At 46.3% G+C, this 27,553-nt stretch overlaps 2 protein-coding genes across 5 annotated transcripts in view; one reads left to right on the forward strand and one right to left on the reverse strand.

Annotated features, from left to right (window-relative positions):
- TSNAXIP1 (translin associated factor X interacting protein 1) overlaps positions 1 to 15,572 on the reverse strand; it is a 71,680-nt gene extending 56,108 nt beyond the window's left edge. For both annotated transcript variants that reach the window (XM_038368091.2, XM_038368093.2), the window contains exon 1: positions 14,934 to 15,572. In XM_038368091.2, coding sequence (XP_038224019.2) covers positions 14,934 to 15,046 — 113 coding nt within the window. In that variant the 5' untranslated portion in view covers positions 15,047 to 15,572. The remainder of the gene's footprint in view (positions 1 to 14,933) is intronic.
- Positions 15,573 to 15,799: 227 nt separating this feature from the next.
- Positions 15,800 to 27,553, forward strand: part of RANBP10 (RAN binding protein 10) — a 170,115-nt gene continuing 158,361 nt past the window's right edge. The window contains exons 1-2 of one of the 3 annotated variants that reach the window (XM_038368100.2): positions 15,800 to 16,509; positions 17,482 to 17,593. In XM_038368100.2, coding sequence (XP_038224028.1) covers positions 16,314 to 16,509; positions 17,482 to 17,593 — 308 coding nt within the window. In that variant the 5' untranslated portion in view covers positions 15,800 to 16,313. Of the gene's footprint in view, positions 16,510 to 17,481; positions 17,594 to 27,553 lie in introns of those variants that run through there. The other 2 variants (XM_038368101.2, XM_038368103.2) reach the window with 2 other exon arrangements.

The raw sequence follows: 27,553 nt of genomic DNA on the forward strand, positions 1-27,553 counted from the left end.
AAGGAACAACCCTGTAGGAACTTTAAAACATTTAAAAATATTTTGTTTATGCAGGCCACTGCAAGTAACCTCCTAGGACTGTCCCCATAGGCATACAATAAAGCGTAGAGGGTGCCCACTCAAATGTTTCCCGAAGTACTAAACAGAACGGAAAAGAATAACGCATGCTATGCCATTACTGAACTAAGAGTGGTAGGTCCCTGAGATACCTGTTATGGAAATGATCAGCATATCCATGGATAGATCTGAAGAGGCTAAGTGAAGCAGTAAAAGGGGAAAGGTATATTCTCTCCACTGTAGGGACTATAATCTCCAAATTAGCTTGTGCAACAATATGTTCGCTAGTGTTGATGTCTGGGTAGTGGAACAGAATCCCAGCTGAAAACTTTTATAATACAGTTCAGAAGGTATCGTTTTTGTAACCTCTTGTTTGGCATCACAAGCATCCCAGCAGTTTTCCAGAGGAAAATTGGAGATTCTCCAAGGTTGGGAGGGAATGGAAGTTCATATGGATGATATTTTAGTTGATAGGGGAGTCAGAGAAAGAGCATCATAAACCAATAGCAGAATATGTACCAGGGAAGTCGCGAGTAGTAGATGACAGTGGGGTAAGCCGAGCTCATCTGTTTATGGGTCAAGAGATCAGAACAAAACTGCCAATCTTCATCCCAAGTGGCTCTGCTTAAAGGATCTGAGGTAGAGATGCCAAATGTAAAATCTCAGGCTTTATCCTTTAAACATTAGAATTCAACTAACACTTACCCAAGCTTAAACAAGGAGACCCAGTCCAAATGAAACTGAATTAGAAAAGATATTGGACAACTCCAGTTGTTAATGGATGAAGCTGCACCCCAAGATCCTGCATGGTTCAGGCTAACAGAGGTACAAAGAAGCTTGAAGAACCACCAGCAGGTAACCAAAACAATTGATTCCAACCACAGATGCATGTTTCCCTTATATCAATAGCACTCACAGCACAGCTGGAGTGAATCAGTAGGATTCTACTCAGAAGAATCCTAAATCTACTGAACCAGAGTCTACATCTTTGGGATTTGATAATCCAGACCAATCAACTGGACAAAACCATTCTCAATCACAAAACTGTGAAGCTAGTAACTCATCCGGGTAATTTGTTGTTAAAGATTATTCTTGTTACAGGTTATTTATACAAAAAAACCCAGGGTGGATAAAAATCAATGATTTTTTTTTAATCAAATTTTTTGATAGTTTTTTCCCTCAAAAAGCATTTTATCTAAAGATAAAGATACATTATTGCTCAAAGATATCTCATCATGGAGTAGGGATTATAAATTCTAATTCTATAGTATGAGACAATATATTCATGTAAAGTTTAAGAAAAATTTTGTAAATGAGTTCCAATAGTTAATGGATTAGGGACCCAATCTTATAGGGTTTCACAGGCTTCTGCATAGATTATTTAGGCTAATCTTTCTGTCTACCCAATGGGACTCAGTGCTCAGTCTAGAACAGTGGTTCTCAAAGCTGATCTGCCGCTTGTTCAGGGAAAGCCCCTAGCGGGCCAGACCGATTTTTTTACCTGCCGCATCGGCAGGTTCTGCCAATTGCAGCTCCCATGGCTGTGGTTCGCTGCTCTAGGCCAATGCGGGCTGCGGGAAGGGCGGCCAGCACGTCCATTGGCCTATGCCGTTTCCCGCAGCCCCCATTGGCCTGGAGCGGCAAACGGTGGCCAGTGGGAGCCGCGATTGGCTGAACCTGTGGACGTGGCAGGTAAACAAACTGGTCCGGCCCGCCCGGGGCTTTCCCTGAACAAGCGGCAGACCAGCTTTGAGAACCACTGGTCTAGAATACACCATCAGAGATGCTTAGTTTTGGAGTTCTCAAACTGTGGATTTGTGTCTCCAGAGGTAACAAGATGCTTGTTAACAGCAAGAATGTTTTTAAAAAAATAATATATAGAGGTGAGAAATAACAGACCTCAACTCTATTGTCCCTCTGCAAATTTGTGTACACAGAGTCTTTCCCTTACCTCTCTCTAAAAATGCAAAGTTTCAAAAAGTTCAATGAATAGAAGATTCTTGGAGGCAGAACACTGGACAAGGAGAAGTCTGGAGATAAATGTGAGACGCGAGGGACATATGCTTGTTTTGTTAAAATATTATATGTTTGCTGTTGAAGAAAAAAATCCAGAATACTTAAACAATTTAAATGTCTGTCTGTGATGTTCTCCTCCCAATACAGCATGGCAAGAAAATCCTCCAAATATTAATGATTAACCTGTTGAATTGGAGATAGTTCACCTCTCAATGACTTCATAAATATCTGCTTCAATTGCCTTTGGTAAATGAAATAACCAAACAAACAATCATTCATTTTCTGATATAGCTGTAAAACTAATCTGAAAAGTTTTCAAAATAAATCAGTGTTTAAAAATGTATAGTATGTATCTTCTAAAAATGAAACGTACATCTATCTCTGAGTTGTGAAGAATATGTATTAAGGTTATAATAACCAACAAGAATGCACTTTTATGTAGAAAACTACGATTAAATAGTTTCCCTGACTAGTGATTTAAATCATGATTTAAATCAAATCCACCCTGAAAAAACCTCAAACCAACAAACAAAAAAACCAAAACCCAACCAAACCTATTTTCTGCATTTTAATAAAGTTCCTTGTTCAGTATTATAAGAAAGCAACTCTTTCTGAGATTCTTTACTAATGTCATATAACAGTACATGCCCAAAATGTGAATAGAATATGGTAGGGCAATATCCCCAGGGTTCTAAGTACCTATATTGTTCTTAACCGACCACTTTGTTTCAAAATGAAATTAAGAGAGCAGAGATCACTGTTCATGCAAGGCTGAAACAAAATCAAAATGCTTCCTCTATTTACAGCCACATTTAACTATTAAAACAATTGCAAGAACTAGGCTGACAATAAGGCTTATTCCAAACTAGGAAGCAAACAAAAAAAGCCATGCTCAGGGAAAGCAAAATCAATGCTTACCACATGGAAAAGACTGGTGGAGAGAAAAATATTATCTTCAGACTTTGTAAAGGGAATAAATTATAAACAATGGAAATGTTAAATGAAAATATTAAAGAGTGTACTTTTTATTGTAAATGTGTATAATTGTGGCTAACACAATGTTATACATTGACAGTACAAAACCTATCACCTATGGCATAAGACTGGGATATTCTGAAGTATTGCAATAGGAATATATCTGCATACCAACTGACCTTCATTAGGAGCCTACAGCCAGCATGATCTGTGATAATATCAAATCTCAAAGACCTTCCAAGGTGGTGTTAATATTAAATTTACTCCTAGGGGGAATTCTGTACCACTGTGCACATGCAGAATTCATGTCCCCCTGCAGATTTTTTTCACCACAGAATACACCAAGGGCTGCTGTGGCACCAGAAGAGAGGGCAGCCAGCAGCTGTGTTCCTCACAGCTGGGCCAAGTGAGGAGTCATGGGAGAGACAGAGTGGGGCACATGGGGTTGCTGGGGGGTATGTCACAGACTGGGGTTCAGAATGACTAGTGGGGAACAGAATGGGGTGCAGGCTCAGGAGCTAGTGGTATGACAGCATTGAGCCAGGGGCTGAAGGGGGTGGGGGGTGTTGCAGGGCCACATGGGGTTGGGGGAGGCAGGTGCAGGGAAAATGTGCCTGACTGAATGGGAGAGGCTAGAGGTCAGCCAGGGTCTGCATGGGGGAAGCTCCCCAACTCCCAAAGAATCCTTCCCCCCACTGAAAAAAATCCTTTCCACATTTCTCCCACCCACACCCAACAACCCTCCAGATTCACCCCCAGGCTCCTTTCCTCTCCCTCAGCTCCTCTGTTACCCCTACCCCCCAAGTCTTTGCACTGCCTCTGGGAGGTTCAAGAAATACATTTCGGTATTGTAGTTTGAACAAATTATTACTCAAAGTTCTGGATTAATATGCCTTTTAAGGAATCTCTGTCAAAAAACGTATCCTGAGTCTTTTTTGTGTGTGTCTCTGTATTGTTACAGACATTCTTGCTGACAGGTATTTTGAAATAAATTATGCAAATAACCAAAAGGAATGTGATTATTTTGTGTTACACTGACAACTAAAATATGCAGAATTTTAAAATATGGTGCACACAGTTTGTAACGTTTGGGCGCAGACTTCCCCTAGGAGAATCCATCCAGCAGTGACCATCGTGCTGGAGGGCTGGAGCGGCTCTCAGGTGGAGGAGGCACAGAGGCAGCTTCTTCAAGTGCCAACAGCAATTTCTGCAAGCCCTGCCTTACTCCCAGGCAAAGGAACCTGACACATCGTGTCCTGCCCACGCAGCAAGCCCGTCACTGCACCCAGCTCGTCCTACTTGTACGGAGCCCGCGGAAGCCGCTGTGTAAATAACCCCCCGAGCAGTGGTTTCCCTGGGAATTGAAATTAGGGGGGGTGTTTGAATTTTACAGGGGTTTGGTGTGTCAGGCCCAATGAGGAGTGAGACTGTGAGGGTGAAGGTGGGCTGTATGGCACCATAGTAAAAACTGAAAAAATGTTTCATGACCATTTTATTAGATTTAACTCGTGTTTTAAAATAATCACACAAATTAAAGTTGGCTACTCAAGCCTTCTATGAAGCACTACGTCTACATCCTTCTTGGTTTCTTGTTATAATTTTGCACAACTCAGTTAATGAACTTCTTGAATGCAATGTGTTCATCTCTGGTGGCTTCTCGTGTGTCCGGTACTTCCATTCCTTCAATTGATATGCTCATTAGTTCATTCACATGATCAGAAAGAATGAACACAAAATTTCAGAACACAAAATTATATTCAATGATGAAAAAGAATGCTCAACTGTAGCTATTGTGACTGGGAGTAGCAAGAGATGAATTCCTACTTCTTTCATCCCAGGAAACATAGCACAAAGATCAGGTTGAGCCACTAGTGACGATAAAAAAAGAAGTTGAAGTCAAATCTTCATTCGTCATATGATATTCCACTCTGTGTTCAAATTCTCTATTCTGTCCTGAGCACATGGCAACCCCATTGCTGGTAGTGCCTCGCACCACTCAACTGCTTGTGTTTTATAGGACAGGCATCTGTAAAAACTACGTAGAGGTTGAGTAGAATCTAGAAGTCGCTGTTGTAGATTTTTAAGAATCAAGTCTGTGTACTTTTTCAGTTGTCTTAAACACTTCTTGTCCTCTTCACTTAAGGATTCAATATAAATGCCTTCATTAGTCAACTTCTGGACTGAAGTCTTTGCTTCTTCCAGTACTTTTTCAATGGATAGCTCTCTGATTGATTCAAATGTAGCTTCTATTGCTGGACAAAGATCTACTACTGTTGTAGCAGATGCCTGGATGGCATTGTTTAATGACCCAAGTGGTTTCAACAGACTTACAAGAGAGAGAATGGCAATAGTCTCCTCTGAACATAGTAGCAAAAGTAATCCACCAGCCTCACTGCTTAGATCTGTCCAATCTTGGTAGATACTTTCCAAAGCCAGTAATAACGGCTGGAGTAATTTTAAGACAACAGCCAAGGATCGCTCATGAGAAAGCCAGAGGGTTTTCCCAGGTTGGACTAATATGAATTTCAGTCCCAGTGTATCTTCTATATTTTCCAAGATATTCAGTCTTTTTGGACTCTTGCTGAAAAAAATAAAGAATGAAGACATTAAATTTATAGCTTTTTAAATGTCTTTTGAAGATTCTGCAACTCGTACTAGTGCTAGTTGGAATAGATGGCCTCTGCAGTGTGTATAGGATTACACTTTTCTCTGAGCAAAGCTCGTACTCCACCATGTCTTCCAGAGAAGTGTGCAGCTCCATCAAATGCACAAGCAGCCATCTGTTTGGGGTCCAATTGACAAACATTTAACTCTTCTAAGATGGGGGTTGTTACAGATGCAGCCGATGTGTCTTCTATAACTTGAACATCTAGAAATGCATTTACTGGCCTACCACTGACATCAAGATAACGTACTGTGACAAAGTTCCTCCTCTACCTCAGTGAATTTTGCGCTTACTGGCGGATTTGCTCGCCTTGGAGCTTCACAGCAGCCCTCAGTTTGGCTGTTTTTGTGAACCCACAGTCCAGGTTAACTCCTCCTGTGTCTGACCAGGAGTTGGGAGGTTTGGGGGGAACCCAGGCCCGCCTTCTACTCCGGGTTCCAGCCCAGGGCCCTGTGAAATGCAGCTGTCTAGAGTGCCTTCTGGAACAGCTGTGCGATAGCTACAACTCCCTGGGCTACTTCCCCATGTCCTCCTCCCAACACCTTCTTTATCCTCACCATAGGACCTTCCTCCTGGCGTCTGATAATGCTTGTGCTCCTCAGTCCTTCAACAATATACATTCTCACTCTCGGCTCCTAGCGCCTCTTGCTCCCAGCTCCTTACAAGCGCACCACAAACTGAAGTGAGCTCCTTTTTAAACCCAGGTGCCCTGATTAGCCCGCCTTAATTGATTCTAGAAGTTTCTTGATTGGCTGTAGGTGTTCTAATTAGCCTATCTGTCTTAATCATCTCCAGAAGGTTCCTGCTTGTTCTGGAACCTTCCCTGTTCCCTTACCCAGGGAAAAGGGACCTACTTAACCTGGGGCTAATATATCTGCTTTCTATTACTCTCCTGTAGACATCTGGCCCAACCCTGTCACATATCCCCTCCCCTGCCCTGCTCAACACTACGGGGTTGGGCAACTTGAGACGTCAGGCAGTGTACTCATGACAAGCCATCTGCATTGCCACGGTGGCTTCCAGCCCGGTGTTGTATGGTGAATTGGAAAGATTGTAGGGACAGGAACCATCTGGTCATCGTTGCATTCTTCTCTTTATTTCACTGCATCCACTGGAAGGGTGCATGGTTGGTCACAAGGGTAAACCGTCATCCCAGAAGTTAATAATGTAGTGTTTCCATGGCCCATTTCACAACTAGGCACTCTCTTTCAACCACGGCATACTTCTGCTCTCTCAGGAGGAGTTTCCTGCTGACGTAGAGGATTGGGTGTTCTTCATCTCCGACTATTTGCGATAAGACAGCTCCCAATCCTACTTCACATGCATCTGATGTGTAAAATGCATTCTTTGTTGAAGTCTGGGGCTATAAGCATGGGGTTACTGCAGAGGGCTGTCCGTAGATCCATGAATGATTTCTCTGTGGCATCTGTCCACTTCACCATGTCTGGACCCCAGCCTTTTATCAGGTCTGTCAGGGGACTCACTCTGATAGCAAAATGGAGACTAAATTGTCAGTAGTATCCCACCACACCCAGGAATGCCTGGACTTGCTTTTTCCAATTCGGCCGGGGCCAATTTTGGATAGCCTCTAGCTTGTTCAGTTGGGGCTTGACCATGCCCCTTCCTACAATGTAGCCAATGTATTTAGCCTCGGCTAGCCCTATAGCACACTTGGCTGGGTTGGCTTCCCCCACGGGTTTGACCACCTCATAGGGTCCGTCATTGGGCCAAAAGCTTACTTTCTGCTGTGGGTACCCAACACCATCACCCGATCCCCTGGTTGGAACTGTCGGACTTTTGCCTGGCGATTGTAATGGGTTCGCTGGGCCTCCTGCGCCTTTTCCAAATGTTCCCGTACAATAGGGGTGATCCGGGCTATCCGTTCTCGCATCTGCAACACGTGGTCAATTATATTTCTCTCCTCATTGGGTTCCTCTTCCCAGATTTCTTTTGCGACATCTAGTATGCCACAGAGGTGGTGTCTATATAATAATTTAAAGGGGGAAAACCCAGTTGAGGCCTGAGGTACCTCCCGGATTGCAAACATAAGGTAGGGTAGTAGGGTGTCCCAATCCTTCCCGTCTCAATTTACCACTTTCCTTATCATTGCCTTGAGGGTTCAGTTAAACCTTTCTACCAGCCCATTGGTCTGCGGAGGATAGACTTAAATTCTCAGGGTATGTATATGGAGCAGCGTACAGAGGTCCTTCATTAGCTTCGACATAAATGGGGTACCTTGGTCTGTTAATATCTCCTTTGGTAGCCCCACTTGGGCAAAGATCCCCACCAACTCTTTAGCTATCATTTTAGAGGCCGTATTCCGCAGGGGGACAGCTTCTGGCTAGCGAGTAGCATAATCCAGAACGACAAGTATATATTGGTGGCACCGGGCTGTCTTCTCCAGGGGTACCACTAGGTCTATGGTTATTCACTCAAAGGGGACCTCTATGATGGGAAGGGGTACTAAAGGTGCCCTCAAGTGGGGACGGGGACTGTGACACTCCGGGCAAGATGCACAGTATCTCCGCACTTCTTCATGTACTCCGGGCCAGAAGAATTGTCACAGGACCAGTGCCAGGGTCTTTTCTACCCCCAAATGCCCCCCCAAAAGATGACTATGGGCCAGACTTAATACAGCATTCTGGTGTTTTTGAGGTACTAGGATCTACTGTACCTTCTGCCCTTGTACTGGTGCAACCCGGTATAAGAGATTCTTCTTCATTATGAAGTAGGGTCCTGGTCCCTGGGTTTTCCCTTCCACTGGGACCCCATCTATTTCGATCACCTCCTTCCTAATGTTGTCGTACCTTGGGTCTTCAGCCTGGCCCCATCCAAAATTTCCTCTCCCAGGGCTAATCCGCCCGAGATCTAGGGGGTCAGTCTCTGTTGCCTCTACTGGTTCAGAGGCGTTAGGGTGTGGATCAGACTCGGGTGCTTCTCCCTCCTGGGTGGCCTCCTTTTCAGCTGCTTGGGTCCGCCTACCTAAGCGAGCGACCCTCTGGCTTTGGGCCAGTATTCGGGTTCCCAAGGCCCTAGCTGCCCTTCTTTCCCTTTTCGTCTGTCTACGCTGTCTGGGAGTAGAGAACAAATCTGGGGATATTTCAGAGCAGGTTGGGGGTTGACAGTCTACTGTGGATGCCTCACTACTTTCAGGGCTTCCCCCTTTCTCCAATTCTCCTACCGGGAGTAAGTCTTCAAACCCTTGGAAGTCCCTCCCTATGAGCACCGGGTATGGGTGTTTAGGGACACCTGCTGCTACCTCAGTAGTGTTCCCCTGAATCTCGATTTTTACTGGGATGGTGGGTAATAACCAACTGTCCCATGGACGCATGTTATCCCCGTATGCTTAGCCCACAGCAGCTGACTACGCTTCACGAGCTTCCCCGAGACAAGCGTGATAACACTCCCTGAATCAACCAGTGCTGTGGTCTCTACCCCATTTAGCTTCACTGGTCTGGTGTACGTATGTAAGGTTAGTGAGACCCCCCCCAAGGTGGATTAGGGAGCATCGGTCTGCCCAGTTCCCCAGGTTACACTGCATAGGCTCCTCGGCATTGGGACACTGTGCAGCTATGTGTCCCCACTCCCCACAGGCGTAACATCTGTATGGAGCCCTAGGCGTTCCCCGGTCTCTTGGTTTGGGCAGTCTAACATCACGATCCTCTTCCCCCTCAGTGCTCCGACTCTTTGTGGCTTCTGGTGGGTCTTCAGCCCCTCTCTTTTTCCACCTGGGCTCTCCTGGTGGCCCAGTCACCAAAGCTCTCGGGTTTGGTGCTGCTAGTTTAACCCAGGGCACTTCTTCCTTAACTGGTCGGGTCAGCTCCCTCACCGCCTTTCGCCTTTCTACCAGTGCAACAACCTGGTCGTAGGTGGAGGGTTCGTTCTGGCTTACCCAGGCTCAAAGGTCTGGTAGTCGTCTCATGTACCGGTCGATGACAAGAACCTCTAGTATCTCCTCCGGATTCCGGGATTCAGTTCATAACCACTTTCGTGCGAGTTGGATGAAGTCATATAATTGGGACCGCAGGGTTTTGTTTTCCTGGTACCTCCATTCACGATATCGCTGGGCCCGCACTGCGGTCGTTACCCCAGATCTGGCCAGGATCTCTGCTTTCAGCTGGCGGTAGTCTGCCGCAGCCTCTTCAGCCAAATCATAGTAGGCCTTCTGGGCCGCCCCACACAAAAATGGAGCAAGGATGCCAGACCACTGTTCTCGGGGCCAAGCCATCCGTAGGGCTGTCCTCTCAAAGGCACGGAGGTATGCCTCTACATCATCCTCCCGCGTCAATTTTCTGCAGCCAATTGCTGGCCCGCATGATCTGCGTCCCATCATGGCCGTGGTTCAGTTCTGTAAGGGCCTTTACCTGGTTTACCAGTTCCCGCAACATAGCCTGGTCTTGAGCAGCCTGGTCCATCAGCAGGCGATTGGTCTCTTGCTGCAGCCGCACTGCCTACTGTTGGGCGGCTGCCTGGACATGGGTAGCCTCCTGCTGGGCAGCTGTGGCTTGTATCAGTGCTTGCACTATCTCCTCCATTGTGGTGAAAAAAAATAAAATAAACCCTCTCCCTTCCCCCCCCCCCCAACACCCTCCTTCTTCCACCGTGCTGTGCACACCAGATGCCACTGCTGACGCCAGTTGTGACAAAGTTCCTCCTCTACCTTGGTGGATCTTGCGTTTATTGGCGGATTTGCTCGCCTTGGAGCGTCACAGCAGCCCTCAGTTTGGCCATTTTTGTGAACCCACAGTCCAGGTTAACTCCTCCTGTGTCTGACCAGGAATTGGGAGGTTTGGGGGGGAACCCGGGCCTGCCCTCTACTCCGGGTTCCAGCCCAGGGCCCTGTGGAATGCAGCTGTCTAGAGTGCCTCCTGGAACAGCTACGCCACAGCTACAACTCCCTCCCCATGTCCTCCTCCCAACACCTTCTTTATCCTCACCATAGGACCTTCCTCCTGGTGTCTGATAATGCTTGTGCTCCTCGGTCCTCCAACAGTATACATTCTCACTCTCGGCTCCTAGCACCTCTTGCTCCCAGCTCCTTATAAGTGCACCACAAACTTAAGTGAGCTCCTTTTTAAACCCAGATGCCCTGATTAGCCTGCCTTAATTGATTCTAGAAGCTTCTTGATTGGCTGCAGGTGTTCTAATCAGCCTGTCTGTCTTAATTGTCTCCAGAAGGTTCCTGCTTGTTCTGGAACCTTCCCTGTTCCCTTACCCAGGGAAAAGGGACCTACTTAACCTGGAGCTAATATATCTGCCTTCTGTTACTCTCCTGTAGCCTCTGGCCCGACCCTGTCACAGTACACAATAACTTAATACTTGATGCCCATTTGCATCGGTGCATTCATCAGCCATGTATGAAATTTTTTTGAATGTGGTGAGAGTGTTCTTCACTTTTTCAACTGTTGAGTCTTTCATTGTTGCATCACATGCTTCTAACCAGTCAGTTGAGTTTCCTGCAGAAATATAGTGAGCATTTGCTGGTCTTGTTTGGAACCAGTGTTCAACTACAGGATGAACAAGTGACAATGCACTTAACATTGACTCCAGTTTGTAGCGTGTAGTATCTCTTGCTTAAATAGAAAGTATGATGCCACAGCCATGTTCGTTCACATGAACTGTATTGTGTCTCCAGCATTCTTAACAGCCTCATTAAGTACTTCTAAAATTGGCTTTGAAAGTGGGCTTATAAGGCTTTCTGCATGTTGATGCAGTCCAGAGGTCTGGTGTTTTGCCGCCTTTTCACATAGTTTGTCATCATTGGCTTTGCTGATCGGTCTGACAAACCAAGCTCCTCCACTTTTACCAGTTATAGCATTGGAAAGCTTTCCTTCTTCGTAAGTTTTTTTTTTTCCAAGAGGTGCAGCAGTAACCATCTTTTGTAACTTCAATAAATGGGAACACTTTGACTGACAAACATCAGCAACTGCCTTTAGGTTTTGAAGACACTTTCTTCAGTAGGTTTCAGAGTAGCAGCTGTATTAGTCTGTATTCACAAAAAGAAAAGGAGTACTTGTGGCACCTTAGAGACTAACAAAATTATTTGAGGATAAGCTTTTGTGAGCTACAGCTCACTGAGCTGTAGCTCACGAAAGCTTATGCTCAAATAATTTTGTTAGTCTCTAAGGTGCCACAAGTACTCCTTTTCTTTTTCTTCAGTAGGTAGCTGTATTTGTGCTTTGGGCTAGTTGGATGTAGATATACCACCAAGATGACATGTTGATATATTCAAGGTGAAGAACACATCAAGAACCAAGGTTAGTTTTTGAGGCCGTTGAGTGGAAAAATTATTGTATTTTTTTGTCTTTTCATTTTCACTTTGACCTGCAACATATAAAAGAGATATGAATAAAGTAAATGTTTTGTTAGGATAATGCAAATTTAACACAAGGATAATGCAAAATACACCAAAACACATAACAGGTCTAGATTTCTAAAAAAATATAAAATTTTTTAAAAAAATGTATTTAATTTAAATTGACTTTTGAAATCATGGGATAAGAGGGAAGTCCTCTCATGGATCAGGAACTAGTTAAAAGATGGGAAACAAAGGGTAGGAATAAATTATCAGTTTTCAGAATGGAGAGAGATAAATAGTGGTATCCCTGAGGGGTCCGTACTGGGACCAGTACTATTCAACATATTCATAAATGATCTGGAAAAATGGGTAAACAGTGAGGTGGAAAAGTTTGCAGATGATACAAAACTATTCAAGATAGTTAAGTCCAAAGCAGACTGCGAAGAGTTACAAAGGGATCTCACAAAACTGCATGACTGGACAACAAAATGGCAGATGAAATTCTATGTTGATAAATGCAAAGTAATGGACGTTGGAAAACAATCTCAACTATACATACAAAATGATGGGGTCTAAATTAGCTGTTAACACTCATGAAAGAGATGTTGGAGTCATTGTGAATGGTTCTCAAAAATATCCACTCAATGTGCAGCGGCAGTCAACAGAGCAAACAGAATGTTGGGAATCATTAAGAAAGAGATAGATAATAAGACAGAAAATATCATATTGCCTCTATATAAATCCATGGTACGTGCACACCTTGAATACTGTGTGCAGATCTGGTCACCCCATCCCAAAAAAGATAAATTGAAAAAGGTACAGAGATGGGCAACTAAAATGATAAGGGGTATGAAACAAGAGGAGAGATTAAAATGACTGGGAATTTTCAGCTTAGAAAAGAGATGACTAAGGGGGGATATGATAGAGATCTATAAAATCTTGACTGGTGTGAAAAAAAGTGAATAAGAAATGTTATTTAATCCTTCACATAAACACAAAAACTAGCAATCTCCCAATGAAATTAATAGGCAGCAGGTTTTAAAAAAACAAAAGAAAGTACTTCTTCACACAACATAAAGTCAACCTGTGAAACTCTTTGCCAGGGGAATGCTGTGAAGATCAAAACTATAACAGGATTAAAAAAAGAACTAGATAAATTCCTGGAGCATAGGTCCATCAGTGGCTATTAACCAGGATGGGGAGGGATGCAACACCATGTTCTGAGTGTCCCTAGCCTGTCTGCCAGAAGCTGGGAATGGGCAACAGGGCTTGGATCACTTGATTACCTGTTCTGTTCATTCCCTCTGAAGCGTCTGGCCTTGACCACTGTCGGAAGACAGGATACTGGGCTATATGGACCATTGGTCTGACCCAGTATGACCATTGCTTTATAATAAAAACGTTTAGTACAGAAACTCACCAACATAATGACCTCTCAAGATAGCAATGATGTGAGATAACAACCTTGGAAAATAATATATTTTAAAAATCTTGGCCTACTAGGAGACATATGAATATAAGTTTCCATTCCCAGTCACAAATCTAGCATTCTGGAGCAAAGTCACTAAAATATAGTCCAACAAACAAATGTTTATTTAACATGCCCCTCACTTTTCCCTCCACCGCACCCCACTCACCGGTGTTGTCCCTGGTCAGTGGAGACTCAGAGTTCAGAGGTGCTTTCACGTGAGTTCACCTCCCAGGTGGGGGGCAAGAAGGCACCTTGCTAGTTGCTCCAGCTGCTCACTGTTCACTCTGGCCACTGTTGTTCATTGTGTCACCGTTCACTCCACTGCTCTGTTGCCAATGGCCCTGCGCAGTCACCTTCTGCTGCCACTGTGACCTCTGTGAGTTGGTCTCTTGAGGTTCCACCGGCTCTCAGTGATTTCAGCTGAGATCTCAGTGGCAAAACCTCACTAATGGTGCAGACTGGGCCGTCTCTTCCACAGAAACACTGTCCCCACAGCAGGACTAAGCACTTAGACCTGATTATCAGTGATTTCAACTGTAGTGGTCACTTAACAGAACAAAAGACTATCTATGGAGCCTAATCAGCTCTGTCTTTAAACAGTGGAGAGGGGCAGGTCAAATGGTACTTGTGACTCAGACAGACCATCAAGCAAAACACCTGTCCCCACCCTCACTCTTGAGGCCCTCAATCAACACAGGCCAAGTACAGTTCTACTGCCCTTTACTCCTACAATAAGAATAACAACATTTCACGAACACATGCACACGCACCCCCCCTCCCCCGCATTCAAGTGATTTGTAAGCCAACCCCAGCCAAAATCTATCACTTGGGCAACACAGCTGTGTTTGCTGGATACCTAGGTAGATTAGGTGTGAATGTAAATACAACCTGGTCCTGAAGCCTTTCCCCCCAGCCCCCAGCTCATCACCTGCTGTCAGGGAGAGCTCATTTAGACTTTGCTTCCAAATCATAATTTGAAATGATTAGGTTGGCCAACATCACCGAAATGAATGCACTGACACGGTCATAAAAAAACAACAGCTGCATGAGGAAGCTAGTCTACGTTCATACTTTTCGAATTATTATACTTTTTCAGACATACGTATTTTATCATACACTGCATAGGCTTTTAAAAAGGGTGTATTAATTTCAATTCACATTTCCAAACACTCCCTCCATTGGCATACAACTAGCTCACAAAACTGGGGGGGGGAAACTCGCGGGGGTGTAGGGAAATCACTGCACCCGAGTAACGCTGGCTCCGTTAACTGAGCGGGTCCTGCTCCGGCCCCCGCGTGCGCGGGTGGCTCGTGGGTCCGCGCAGCCCCGGGGCTCCGTCCCGCCGGCCAGGCTCGGGCCCTCCGGCCCAGGGCACGGCTCCCCGCGGCGCAGGCTCGGGCCCTCCCCGGGCAGCCGGCGCTGACCCCGGCTCCCACCGCTCACGACCTTACCCAAGCGAAGGGGCCGGGGCCGGGGCCGGGGCCAGGGCCATGGCCGGGCGCAGACACGCCGCGGAGATTGTTGATACGGTCACCATGGAGACAAGCCCGGCCCAGCCGCCCATGACCCCGCCTCTGCCATAGCTGGCCGGCGGCCGCCTGACAAACAGCTGCGCGTCAGCCCGAGCGAGTGGGCTCGGGGCAGAGCTCAGCTTGGGGGGCGGCTGGGCCAGGCGACGAGCACCGCTGAGCCGGCTACCTGCGGGGGGACGCCCTGGGGAAGGCGGAGGGCAGGCCGCAGGGGGGTACCCTGGGGGAGGCAGGCTGTAGGAGAGTACTTGGGGAAACCGGAGGGAAATGCAGGCCGCAGGGGGTTCCCAGGGGAAGGCGGAGGGCAGGCCGCAGGGGGTACCCTGGGGGAGGCAGGCTGTAGGAGAGTACTTGGGGAAACGGGAGGGAAATGCAGGCCGCAGGGGGTTCCCAGGGGAAGGCGGAGGGCAGGCCGCAGGGGGGTACCCTGGGGGAGGCAGGCTGTAGGAGAGTACTTGGGGAAACCGGAGGGAAATGCAGGCCGCAGGGGGTTCCCAGGGGAAGGCGGAGGGCAGGCCGCAGGGGGGTACCCTGGGGGAGGCAGGCTGTAGGAGAGTACTTGGGGAAAACGGGGGGGGGAGGAAATGCAGGCCGCAGGGGGTTCGCAGGGGGGTACCCTGCGGGAGACGGGGGGAGGATGCAGGAGGGGTACCTTGGGGAAACCGCGGGGGAGGGAGGGAAATGCAGGCCGCAGGGGGTTCCAGGGGAAGGCGGAGGGCAGGCCGCAGGGGGGTACCCTGCGGGAGACGGGGGGGAGGATGCCGGAGGGGTACCTTGGGGAAGGCGCGGGGGGGGAAGGGTGCAGGGCAGGTACCTAGGCAAGGCGGGGAGGAGGACGCAAGGGGGCCCCTAGGGAAGGCAGGGGGTAGTTACCCTGCGGAACCAGGGTTGGTATGCGGGGCAGGGGTTTAGCCCTGGGAGAGGGCGTTTCCCAGGACGGAGGTTATGGGGGTCCGCACACCGGTATGCGCGGGGCACAGTTCTGGACACGGCGCCGTGCCTGGCTCTTCGGCGGGGCGCTGGGGCTTGTAGTACCTTGCGCCACCTTGCTAATGTGGGCAGCAGCTATAGCGAACTCGCCTTCCCAGCGTGCAATGCGCCACAATGCGGGGGCGGGGCCTTTGGCGCGGTGCCTCTCGGGAGCTGTAGTCAGCGCGTGCGGGAAGTGGCTTGTCAGGGGCGGGGAGCGGACTCGGATTCCCGTCGGGGCCGCGGCCCTATTGTGGCCGGGCCCGCAGCCCATTGGCTGGCGGAGGGAGCTGGGCCTCGCTCCCCGTCTGGTGACACAATAGCGAATCCAAGATGGCGGATCCGGGTGCAGGGAGCTTGGACGGGGGGCTGTCGTGCCCGCTCGAGGAGCAGGAGCTGAGCCAGCGCCTCCGCCGCCTTTACCCCGCCGTGAACCAGGCCGAGACGCCGCTGCCCCGCTCCTGGAGCCCCAAGGACAAGTACAACTACATCGGCCTCTCTCAGGGCAACCTGCGCGTCCACTACAAAGGTGCCGGCAGCCGCGCCGGGAGTCCGGCCACCCTCGGGGCCGCGGGGAGCCGGCACTGGGCTGGTCTAGGGCAGTCGGGGCGCTGCGTGGGGCGGGGGCCTGGGCGCAGCCTGCATCTCCCTGGGAAGAGGGGCCGGGTTCTCCCTACCCAGGCGGTCCCCTGCTGAGGGGGAGCGGAACCGGGCCCTGGTAGAGGGGCCGTGGTTCGGGGATCGTGTGTCTACCCCCAATCTCGGTCGCTACCACAAACCACGCCGATCTGCCCCTCTGATTTGTGGGGGCGGTTTGGGGCTTGAGCCGTCCCTGGGGTTTCCCCGGGCGAGGGAGAGCTAAAGCGGCGCTGAGCCCAACCCCCCCGTCCCTGCCTTATATAACGCTTTGCGGTGTCATTTAGCTGGGGGCCTGGCTTCTTCTCTGTAAGGCTCTGCCTCCGTAGGGTCTCCTGTGGTCTTTGCCACCCCCTTACAATGGTGGCTAAAGGGGCTCCTGGCCGGGTACCTCCACCACTTGAGTTCATAGGAAACCAGACAAGTTCAGAGCTTTAAGACCCATGATTTCATGTTTCTTCCCTCCCCACTGTGATGGAGTCTGCCTTTCCAGAATAGCCAGAGAGAGCTGAGCATACCGTCTCCCCTCATCCTAATAAACACTGATGTCATCTTCATCTTGCCCAATTGGTTTGTTTTGGGTGCTTAGATTTCAAAACCGGGGGTAGCATTATGCTTCTTTCTCAGCACCTTAAGAGGGTAGGCAAAGGGAAAGCTGCAGGAGCACATATTGTAGGTTATTTACATGGTGGCAGCGCAGGTTTGTGGTTTTTTTTAACTGACTGAGGAGTTGTCTTCTAATTTCTCAGTAGATGCAGAATGAATTTTGCTGTTGCAAGTCCTTTACTCTATTTATGTGGTGTTATTTTGAAATGAAGGGCCTAGGACCTTGCACCCATTAAGTACTCATTCAACTCTTTCCTAGGTCATGGGAAAAATCACAAAGATGCTGCATCAGTCAGGGCTACACACCCCATCCCTGCAGCTTGTGGCATTTATTACTTTGAAGTGAAGATTGTCAGTAAAGGTAGAGATGGGTAAGTGCACTGCTCTAATTTTGATTCCAGTGTTTTATATGTATTTACTAGATCTGTTTTGCTCAATCTCCCTTGTTGGAAGGGTTAGAGGTCACTCAGATGACGTTTATAATAGGCAGATATGTGACGAGTGGTTATGTCTGTGTAGTCAACAAGTGGCAAGCCAATAATATATATTGTAATGTAGCTGCTCTCTTTGCTGTTTTGTAAGGGTAATTATGACAACTTGAGAAGTACTAAGTCTCTCTAATTTAAGTATCCCTAGTCTGATTCTTGTTTGCATATTTATTCCTAGCCTGATTCTTGCTTGCATATTTATACCTGCCTCTGGAAATTTCCACTACATGCATCCGACGAAGTGGGTATTCACCCACAAAAGCTCATGCGCCAATACATCTGTTAGTGTACAAGGTGCCACAGGACTCTTTGCCACTTTTAAGTCTCTAATGCAGTTTGAAATTCAATACTGTTCCCTTCGTTTCAGTAATGTCTGAATAACTAACAGACTGCTGGAACTGAGTAAACGAATATTGCAACATCCTTGATAGCTGGACTGGTTTCCTGTATCACTTAATTTCAGGAGAAATGGAAAATTGTCTCTGTTTCTAAAGTCTGGGTCGGGACAGCCCATAAACTGAGGTATTTCCCTTCAAGGATTCACTCATGTCAAAATGTGTGGAAGCTTTGCTAAACAGTTAGGGGAATGTGAGCGAATGAGGGAGTGACATGGGTCATTAATCACGGAGAATTGCGACTTTGTAGAGCCTGCTCTACATTAGAGTGCGGTTGACCTAGCTACATTGCTCATAGGTGGGAAAAATCCATATCCCTGAGCGATGTAGTTAAACCGACTTAATCCCTGTTTTAGACAGCACTAGGTCAACGCAACAATTCTTCTGTTGACCTGTGTGATACATGAGAGGGAGGGTAAATCCCTTTTGTGGACACCCAGCTAGCCAAAAAGAAAAGGAGTACTTGTGGCACCTTAGAGACTAACAAATTTATTAGAGCATAAGCTTTCGTGAGCTACAGCTCACTTCATCGGATGCATCCGATGAAGTGAGCTGTAGCTCACGAAAGCTTATGCTCTAATAAATTTGTTAGTCTCTAAGGTGCCACAAGTACTCCTTTTCTTTTTGCGAATACAGACTAACACGGCTGCTACTCTGAAACCAGCTAGCCAGTTAGCTATAAAATCCCTCTTGGTAGCTGTCCTCTACTTGCTTTACCTGTAAAGGGTTAAAAAAGCCCATAGATAAAAAGAAGGGCCTGGGCACCTGACCAAAAGAGCCAATGGGAGGGCTAGAATTTTTTAAAATTGAGGGGAGAAAGAACTTTCCCTTGGTGGTTCTGTTGCTCTCTGGAGAGAGGAGAGACAGAGCAGGAATAGGGCTGAACTATGATGTAGGAAGCTTTAAGCCAGCTATGAAAACCCATCAGTTCATACCTAGAGATTGCTTATTTGAAATCCCAGATATGTAAGTAAATCAGGGAATGTCTAGGAAGACATGATTTTTTTTTTTATTTCTTATTGGCTTGTGGACTCCTCTGTGCTAACCCCAGGTGCTTTTGTTTTGCTTGTAACCTTTAAGCTGAATCTCGAGCTATTCTTGATGCTTAATTTTGTAATAGTTTTTTTTTTTTTGATCTAGCAAAAAGCCTAAGTTCCAGAGGTATTTTCTTTCTTTTTGTTTTTAATAAAATTTATCTTTTTTTAAGAACAGGATTGGATTTTTGTGTCCCTAAGAGGTTTGTGCATGTTGTTTAATTAGCTGGTGGCAAAAGCTGATTTCCTTTGTTTTTCTTTCTCAGCTCTTCTGCGGAGAGGGGGCGAAAGGGCTTGAGGATGGAATTCCCAAGTGCACCTTTCTGGTTCTCAAAAGGGTTTTTTTTTTTTTTTTTTTTTTTTTTTTTTTTTTTTGCATTTGGGTGGTGGCAGCATCAACCTATACAAGGTCAGAGAGAAGCTGTAACCTTGGGAGTTTAATACAAACCTGGAGTGGCCAGTATTAATTTTTAGAATTCTTGTGGGCCCCCACCTTCTGCACTCAAAGTGCCAGAGTGGGGAATCAGCCTTGACAACCTGTCTACTGCCTTTCAGGATAGTGGGAAAACTCTTCCCGTCACTGTAGGGATGTCTACACTGAAGTGCTACAGTAGTGCAGGTGCAGCACTGCTTCTGTGCTGCTGTTGTGTTTTAAGGGTAGACGCTCCCTAGATTTATTCACACAAGCCAGCCAGCCTCCTGAAAGGCCCAATTGAGAAATCAGGACTCTTTGGGGCTGGCTTAGGGACTAATATTCTGATACAAATCCTACTTCTAATGCAGGCTTTAGCCCTCAGTGTTTGGAAGTGTAGGAAAGGGTGGTGATTTCCAAATCCGAGGTCTGGAAGGACTTGAACCTTGTATCTCAACTGTTACTTTTGCTGGATGAAAAAGAGTAGCAGTAATTGAGCTCTGGGAGGAGGTCAGTCATCTTGTCCAGAAGCTATCCGTGTGCAGTGAGAAGAAGAGCTATCTAAAGGGAAGAAAACAAGGCCTTTGTGAATGTAGGTTGGATCTGTGTATCTTCTACCATCAGTGTGGGTCCTGGATTTCCACTTGATTAGGTTGTTTTCTGAAGGCTGATTACACCATAGGGGTTAGTGACAGGCAGCAGCTGTGGCATTGGGAAATCCTAGTGCTGGAGGCAGAATGCCAAAATCAGACTATTCTTCCCATTAAATCTAGCCATTGAAATAACATAGGTTCCTATGGGCTGACTTTGGATTGATTTTCCAATCCAGCTCTGTAGGGCAGTAACGGCTGGAAGCACAGCAGAGGTGGTACATTGTGTCCATGGTATTAGAAGCAGAATGTGAATGTTGTCACTTTACAGTGTTCTCCAAGAGGCAGTTCAGTAAGTAGTGTTGAGTACTTGGTTTGAATCCCATCCAGCCTTCTGTTACATGTTTATCACTATAGTAAGCATTTTTCTGGGAGCAAAATTAAAGGGTGTATTGGGAATCATGGGATTCTGCATTCTGCTAGGGATGTTACGAGGAGAGGGGAAAATCTAATGTAATGTTATGTAGTTAGCAAGCATGGTGATTGTTACATCTGGTTCTTATCACCTGGCTTGTGTAGATGAGCTAGCCAGGATGAAATTGATGCCCACCTGCTGTACAAGTATTTTCTGTTGCCTGAAGTGTGAACACAAGTGTAGATATCCAGAGGGGAGAACAATCTAGGGTGAAATTGGTATAATACAGGAGTTCTGTGCAGGACACATTGTATACAAGGCAGTGTAGGAGATTGTGAGAAGGCGAGTGAGGAACCTAACCAAAATCAAATCATGGGCATGGTTTCTCATTTGGGAAGGTGCTGCTTTCACCAATGAGGACTGAAATCAGGAGATGTGACTGTTTATAAAAAGAGCTTCATAGAGGCCTTCTGCCAGCTTTGATTGTAGGGGCTAAGTACGGCATGGTATTTACCAGAGGTGTTTTTATCACCTGGGGAAAAACTAGTTAATCCCAGTTTAAGGCATTTTCTATTTTAAAAACTGTTTCGTTAGTGCACACCATGTTGCACTTAGTTTTAGTTATATATTTAGATTGTGGTTGCATAAGATAGTAGATTTGCAGATTTAAAATTGTACAAACAAAAAGTAAAATGCATTAGGATTAGTACTAATATGTACTGAATATTGAAATGTCTATATATTTTGATTTGGCATTTTCTCGAAGTTACGCATGTTATGACTCATATTTCAGTGTTCAGTATTGTGTAAACAGGAGTCAAACATTTGATTACATGTAAACACCATTAATGCAGAACTGTAGGCTTGATGCATTAAGCAATCAGAAGCATGTAGAGTTGCAAACTTCCAGTCCAGGTCCATTTGGCCATACAGCATTCTGTTGCGGATAGACCAAGCCTATTCCTCAGTTTTGACTGGATGTAGCCAAAGTTTGAAAAGATTCGTTCTATGCTTGCTGAACTTGCTGGACACTGATGCAATTATTTTTCCAAGTTTCCCAGTTTAACCTGCCCTGTCCTAAACTGTTTTTTCCCCAGGAAATTGCCAACCATGGTAGGGATTCCAATTTGGACTGCGTTAGTAGGAGTAAGTATTTATATTATGATAGCACCCTAAGGCACAGTTAGTTTGTCCTTAAGGTGGACTAGGTCCATCTCATGTGGAGATAGCAGAGTCACGTTAACTTGCTGGTTGACTCCCGAGGGTAGAGCTCTTGATCTCGACAAGCCATTTCTCTGCTGCACACCATAATGGTCATTATTTCCCATCATAATCTTATGACATACACAGCCATGTCTACCAACACCGTAGTGATGTAAAAATCAAATGTCAGTAAGCCTATGGCGATGACACAACAACGCCATACCAAAACAGCGTGGTGGAGAGTTTGCCGAGACCTTGTTTTGATGTCGAAAGCATGTCTGTGCTTGTTTCCCTATTGCTGGAGAAGGGAGACGTTGGATGCACAGCTGCATTGAGAGTGCTCGGGCTGGGACCTAAAGCCACAAAAGCAGGTAGGTTCTGTGTTATGGCTGCCGCAGCACCCATCAAGATTGCTTGTCCGAGGCGTTGCCGTACTGGGTCCTGTATTGGAAGCTGTGCAGCACTGTGCATGCTGGGCTGACCTTTCAAAACCCTCCCAGGGTCCGTAACATCTCTCAGGTCTGGGACCCTTTGCTAAATTGTGCTGTGATACCTGGAAACAATGGGGCTGCTACAGCCCCACTAACTCAGAACTTCCTTTTGTGGGCTTTGTCTGATCCTTAATGTTTTACTTTTCCGACTCTTGGTTTGGGGCCTAGAGTATTTGTAACAGTGTGTCAGGTGAATGTGTCTATTCTGCTTTTAAGTTTGGCGGTGTTTGGTGCATCCGTGATGCTCATGATTCCAGTTTAACCATGTGGAATTCCGGAACTGAATAAGGAGGAGAGAAGAAGAGTGTTCCAGCAGTATCTGAAATCCTTAGAAAGCAGATCAAGAGGACTCTTGAAGCTTGTTTCCAAGCTGCCTACTTCAAATCCATAATTTCAGTTTTGTAGCTTGTAGGTCTTTAAACGTACTGTTTCTTGCTGTATTGACAACCATTTAGTTTGATGATGGGATGAGGGATATGTAGTGCTGCTTGCTGGGTTTACATTGCTGGGTACTGTGATGCCTTATTTGCCCGTGTTTTGAAATGGCTAAATGATCAAATGAAATGGCAAAGGAAGGCTGGCTGGATTAGGGTGCTGAGAGAACCAGTTTCAGTAAGTGTGGTTGTGGTTTCGGATGGGGATGTCTGAATATGATTTTGCTTAGCATGAAGTAGGTTACTTTGTTTTATTAACTGCATTGGAGATGTGACTTTTCTGATCCGTAGGCTGTAGCGAGTGGCATTATGACAAGACTGCATGGCCAGGCCTAAGTAAAGTGGTGGCATTTGCCAACATACGTGGCCACTCTGGGCAGCTTCCACTGTATAAAAGGAGCATTCTGAGGGAGTCAGATTACTAGCTTTTATTTCACCACATGGCACCAAATTTTGCTTTTCTACAATACTTTTTAGATAAAGGGGAGTTTATGAACTGGCACCAGAGACTGATGTGCCTTGAGCTAGTGCTGCCATCATGTTAGGGTTATCAGATGGTGATAAGTGATGGTACTGATGGAGGCAGGGCTAACAAACTTTCCCAACACTTGTTCTCATTCAGTAAGCTCTTTGGACCCTAGACAGAACTGAATTCTTGGAGACTCTGTAGGTGGCAAGAACTGAAAACATGTTGGTAGCTCTTGACCACGATGCAGAACAGCACTGTTCTCCTCCCATTAACAGAGCAGCTTCCCTCCATGTTGTCTTTCCATACTGTTTAATGCAGCTTCTCTTCTCAAGATGTTCTGCTGGGGGACTGCATGTGTACAGAGAACCCACAAAGGCATGTTTCCTTGCCCTTCCCCATCCCTAGGCTGCTCTGTTGTCTAAGCATTGTAAACATTGGCTTGGGTCCCAGGTGGATGTTACAAAACTAAGTGCAATATTCAAAGAGCACTGCCTGGTGCCCCATAAGGAACCCTTGCCCATTTTAGGGCCTATCATAGAGTCACAGAATATCAGAGTTGGAAGGGACCTCAGGAGGTCATCTAGTCCAACCCCCTGCTCAAAGCAGGACCAATCCCCAATTTTTGCCCAAGATCCCTAAATGGCCCCCTCAAGGATTGAACTCACAACCTTGGGTTTAGCAGGCCAATGTTCAAACCACTGAGCTATCCCTCCCCCCTTGGGTTCACCCACTCTCCTCAGCTTTACTCCCTCCACATTCCAGGCTGTGAGTTGTGACCGCCACCCTTCTGGCTAAGGAAGACTGACTGGGGCTCACTATGGAGCCTGTCAGTACTGTTTCTCAGTTTGTCAAATAGATGTGATGGCTGGGAAGGGCTGTGCCGCAACCCCTGCTGGCCTAGGGGCAAGAGCTCAGGACTTGAAGGCACACCTAGATGCCTCTTTGTGGCAATTCACAGCTACTATAGAGCTATTCTACATATTTGTCATGGCTGGAAGCACAAGCTCTCTCCCAGGGATTGTGCACCATCTGTATATTACTGCAGTATGTCATTTCACTTTCCAAGAGGTCCACCTATGGTTTAGGGCACCAGGAAACTTATAAAACCTCAATTTCAGATGAAGAAAAGGAGTACTTGTGGCACCTTAGAGACTAACATTTATTTGAGCATAAGCTTTCATGAGCAACAGCTATGAGTGTCTAGGAGGAGTGGAGAGGGCATGTTGTTTGCTGACACTGCTTCCTCTTTAGGGAGGTACCATGCTCCTCATCTCCTGGAGACTGGAGAGGAGGAACTGAATAAGCTGGCCTGGTACAGTGGAAATCCCAGCAGTCTGCTGCAATTGGTTCCAAGCTCCCCTAAGACTTGCTGGCCTTTGAACTTCCTGTGCATCATAGCGCACTCTTAAGCATCAGCAGTTAGCATGGCTTGATTCCTGTGGCTTACCTTATTTAGCAGAGCTGGCAAAACTGTTTTTGGTGACCCTCTTCTGTTCATGACCTGTCCACAAACAGCTCACGATTTTATCAGTGTCACGTTCATAACTGTTTAGCCTGTAGGTTTTGCAAACAACGTTGAGGTTTTTGTGAACTATTTGTGTCTTTGCTCCTGTGTGTATCTGCTATTTGAGCAGTTTGGTTGGTCACAGAGTCTCAATGCGTTTGCTCCCTGGATTGGCTGACCTACACCTGTAAACAGGAACCTTGTCTGAAGAGCTCCTTGAAGTGGGGAATTTTTCAGGGACAGGGTGGCGGACAGTTTACAGAGAGGCTTAGGAACTAGGCTGGCTTAGTCAATTTCGGGACATTTAAGATCTTTTCCTGTCCTCTCTTGCATAGAATAATTATCATATTTGGCTAAGTATGTATATACCCCAGATTTTAAAATAGTTGGGATTCTTCATGACTAAAGGAGAAGGCCAGATTTATTGGCTTTTATATTTTCTGTCTAGCAGACTTCTACCAAGTAACCTCTGCTTCCTTCCCCCTTTTCCCTCACTTGCAGTGCTGCTTTGCCAACTTTGTTTCTTTTTAGCTTGTGGTGGGTCTGATGGCTCTCCCTGTCAGTTGCCTTTTGATAGCGTTCTGATGGCTCCCAGATACCAGCAGATCTATCTCTCTGGCCATCTGCTTTCAGTAGTGGCAGTTTTATAGCATGTTGTCCCTGGGTGTCGATCCATTGCCTGGCCATACTGCAGACACCTAGTTCCGTGTTTTTGGAGATGGACATGTTCACGATTCTTTACCTAATCATTCCCGCGGCTGCTTTTGCTGAATGATCCCTTGGTTTTATTTAATGTTCCAATGCTTTTAAATTACTGGCTTTCCCCCTTTTTTTAGTCTTGTCTCTGACATCCTTACTCCCAAGCAGCCAGCACATATAGGGGTGGCTGTGGGAGTGTTGTGAGAGGGAATGTTCGTTTGCATGCTTAAACTGATGTTTTCAGGAATAGAAGCTGCTCCCCAGACATTTAAGCAAATCGAAAAGACCTGAATGTTCATGGCAAAACGACCAAAAAAGAATGAATGTGGCTAGAATTAAGTCACAGTTCAGATTGTGAACATGTTCGCAAACAATCTTGCCTAGCTCTGCTGCTGATTGTGGCCGAATTCTCTACTCTATGCAAATCCTTCACTGCTCTGAAGTGCGCACAGGCTTTAGGTTTCTTTGTAACCCTTGCTTCAACTGATAATACGTGCCATTGAATGCTCTTTTGTGCCCTGCAGTGTTGCTTTGCTAAGATCTTATCAACTGGAGCATTACTGAAAGCAGAGCTTGAATTTAATAGCGGTCTGGTGCTCTGGGGGCTGGGATCTCTGGAAAGTGTTTGGGAAGACAAGCTTGTGGTGAGCACTGACAATGTAAATTTTGAGGGTGATGGATCAACCCCCATTGGTGGCAGAGAAAGCAAGGGTGTCTTATCTTTACCCTTTCTCAATTGCAAGACCTTTCTAACCCCAGCCTTGTACCAAGCTTCCTCCTGTTACCTCACTGTAGAGCACTGGGCCGTGGTGCCGTTGTGATTAATGCCCTAAGGTGCACATGGAGTGAGGGATGTCTTTCAGGTTTTGTGCTGTACTGGTTTCTCTTGTCCTACTGAAGATTGGTTTACCTGGTCAGGCATTTATTTATTTGGCATATGCAATCAGTCAAGCCAAGCCACAGCATTCTTATCAACAATGTTCAAGGCACAAAGACCTTCAGAAAGTTGACATTTTGAAGTCCTCAACAGTATGTGTCATGGTTTGTGGCTGGCCACATTGACATAGTGGACTCTCTCTAAAACATCACTGAAATTCTGCTGCAGCACAAATTCCATGTCCGGTATGAAACCAGTACAGAAGGCTCCATTGCCTTTGTGGTAAATCACATTGAGTGGGGTCCAAGTCAAGATAATTATTTGTCACTTTCTCTGCAGACCATGAAGCTCGCCATGTGTCCTTCACTGTAAATCCCTCTCCCCGTAAACTTATCCACAACAGGTGACCGTGTGGTGGATTAAACAAGTGTTTAATTAACGGTAGATGTTGCATATCACGCAATTTCATCACTAGCTTGGCTATGCTTTCCTCTCTGTGAACATTAAATGGAGCAATATTGCAGAGAACCGGTAACCATGGTAGAAGAGTAGTTGAAATAATATGCACGGTGGAATTAAGTTGTACATCGATCATCTTTGTGTGAGATGAGCGAGCCCATACTGGAGTGGAATATCCGCCGCTGGATAAGAGTGCCAAGGCTGAAGTGCGTAAAGTTTGGGCGTTGGCACCCCATCTCATTCCGGCCAGTTTTCTGAGCAGGTTGTTGTGCATTTTGACCTTAGTCGCTTTATTTGTAAGATGGTCACAATATGTGAGAGTTCTACTCAACATGACGCCTAGATAGTCCTGTTGTGAATCATGCTTTATTCTCTGGTCATTGAGAACTGTGTTCAGCTCTCTGCCCTCTTGTCAGGCATAGGCACCATCCTTCAATCAGAAGTATTCCTTTCCCTTGCTGGATCAGGGCTGTGACATAGTAACTGCCATATAGAGATAGGAACAAAGGTCTCCTTCCTCTTCAGAGCACCAGCTATCCAAATAAGCCATGATGACAGTAGCACAGTGTACTCTTTTGAACTTGAGATCATTTTTTCAGTGTCAATCATCCAATCTCAGGATTTAAATTCACATTGTCTCTGCTAGGCTGTGCTGAAACGTCAAGAGGGCAATGCTGTCAGTTTCACCAGCAGGCTGTTCAGCTATTAGTCACCATTATGGAACATGTCTCCTTTTTGTTTGCAAGTCCTCTCCTGTGCACTGGTTTTGGTCTTGCATCTTTGATAGAACGGCTTGTTTTCATTTAGCAGCCTTCAGACTCCCATATGCACTAGAAAAATGACCTGTTGCTAAGCAGCCCA

The sequence above is a fragment of the Dermochelys coriacea genome, chromosome 12 (assembly GCF_009764565.3).
Source record: "Dermochelys coriacea isolate rDerCor1 chromosome 12, rDerCor1.pri.v4, whole genome shotgun sequence".
Lineage (NCBI taxonomy): Eukaryota > Metazoa > Chordata > Testudines > Dermochelyidae > Dermochelys > Dermochelys coriacea.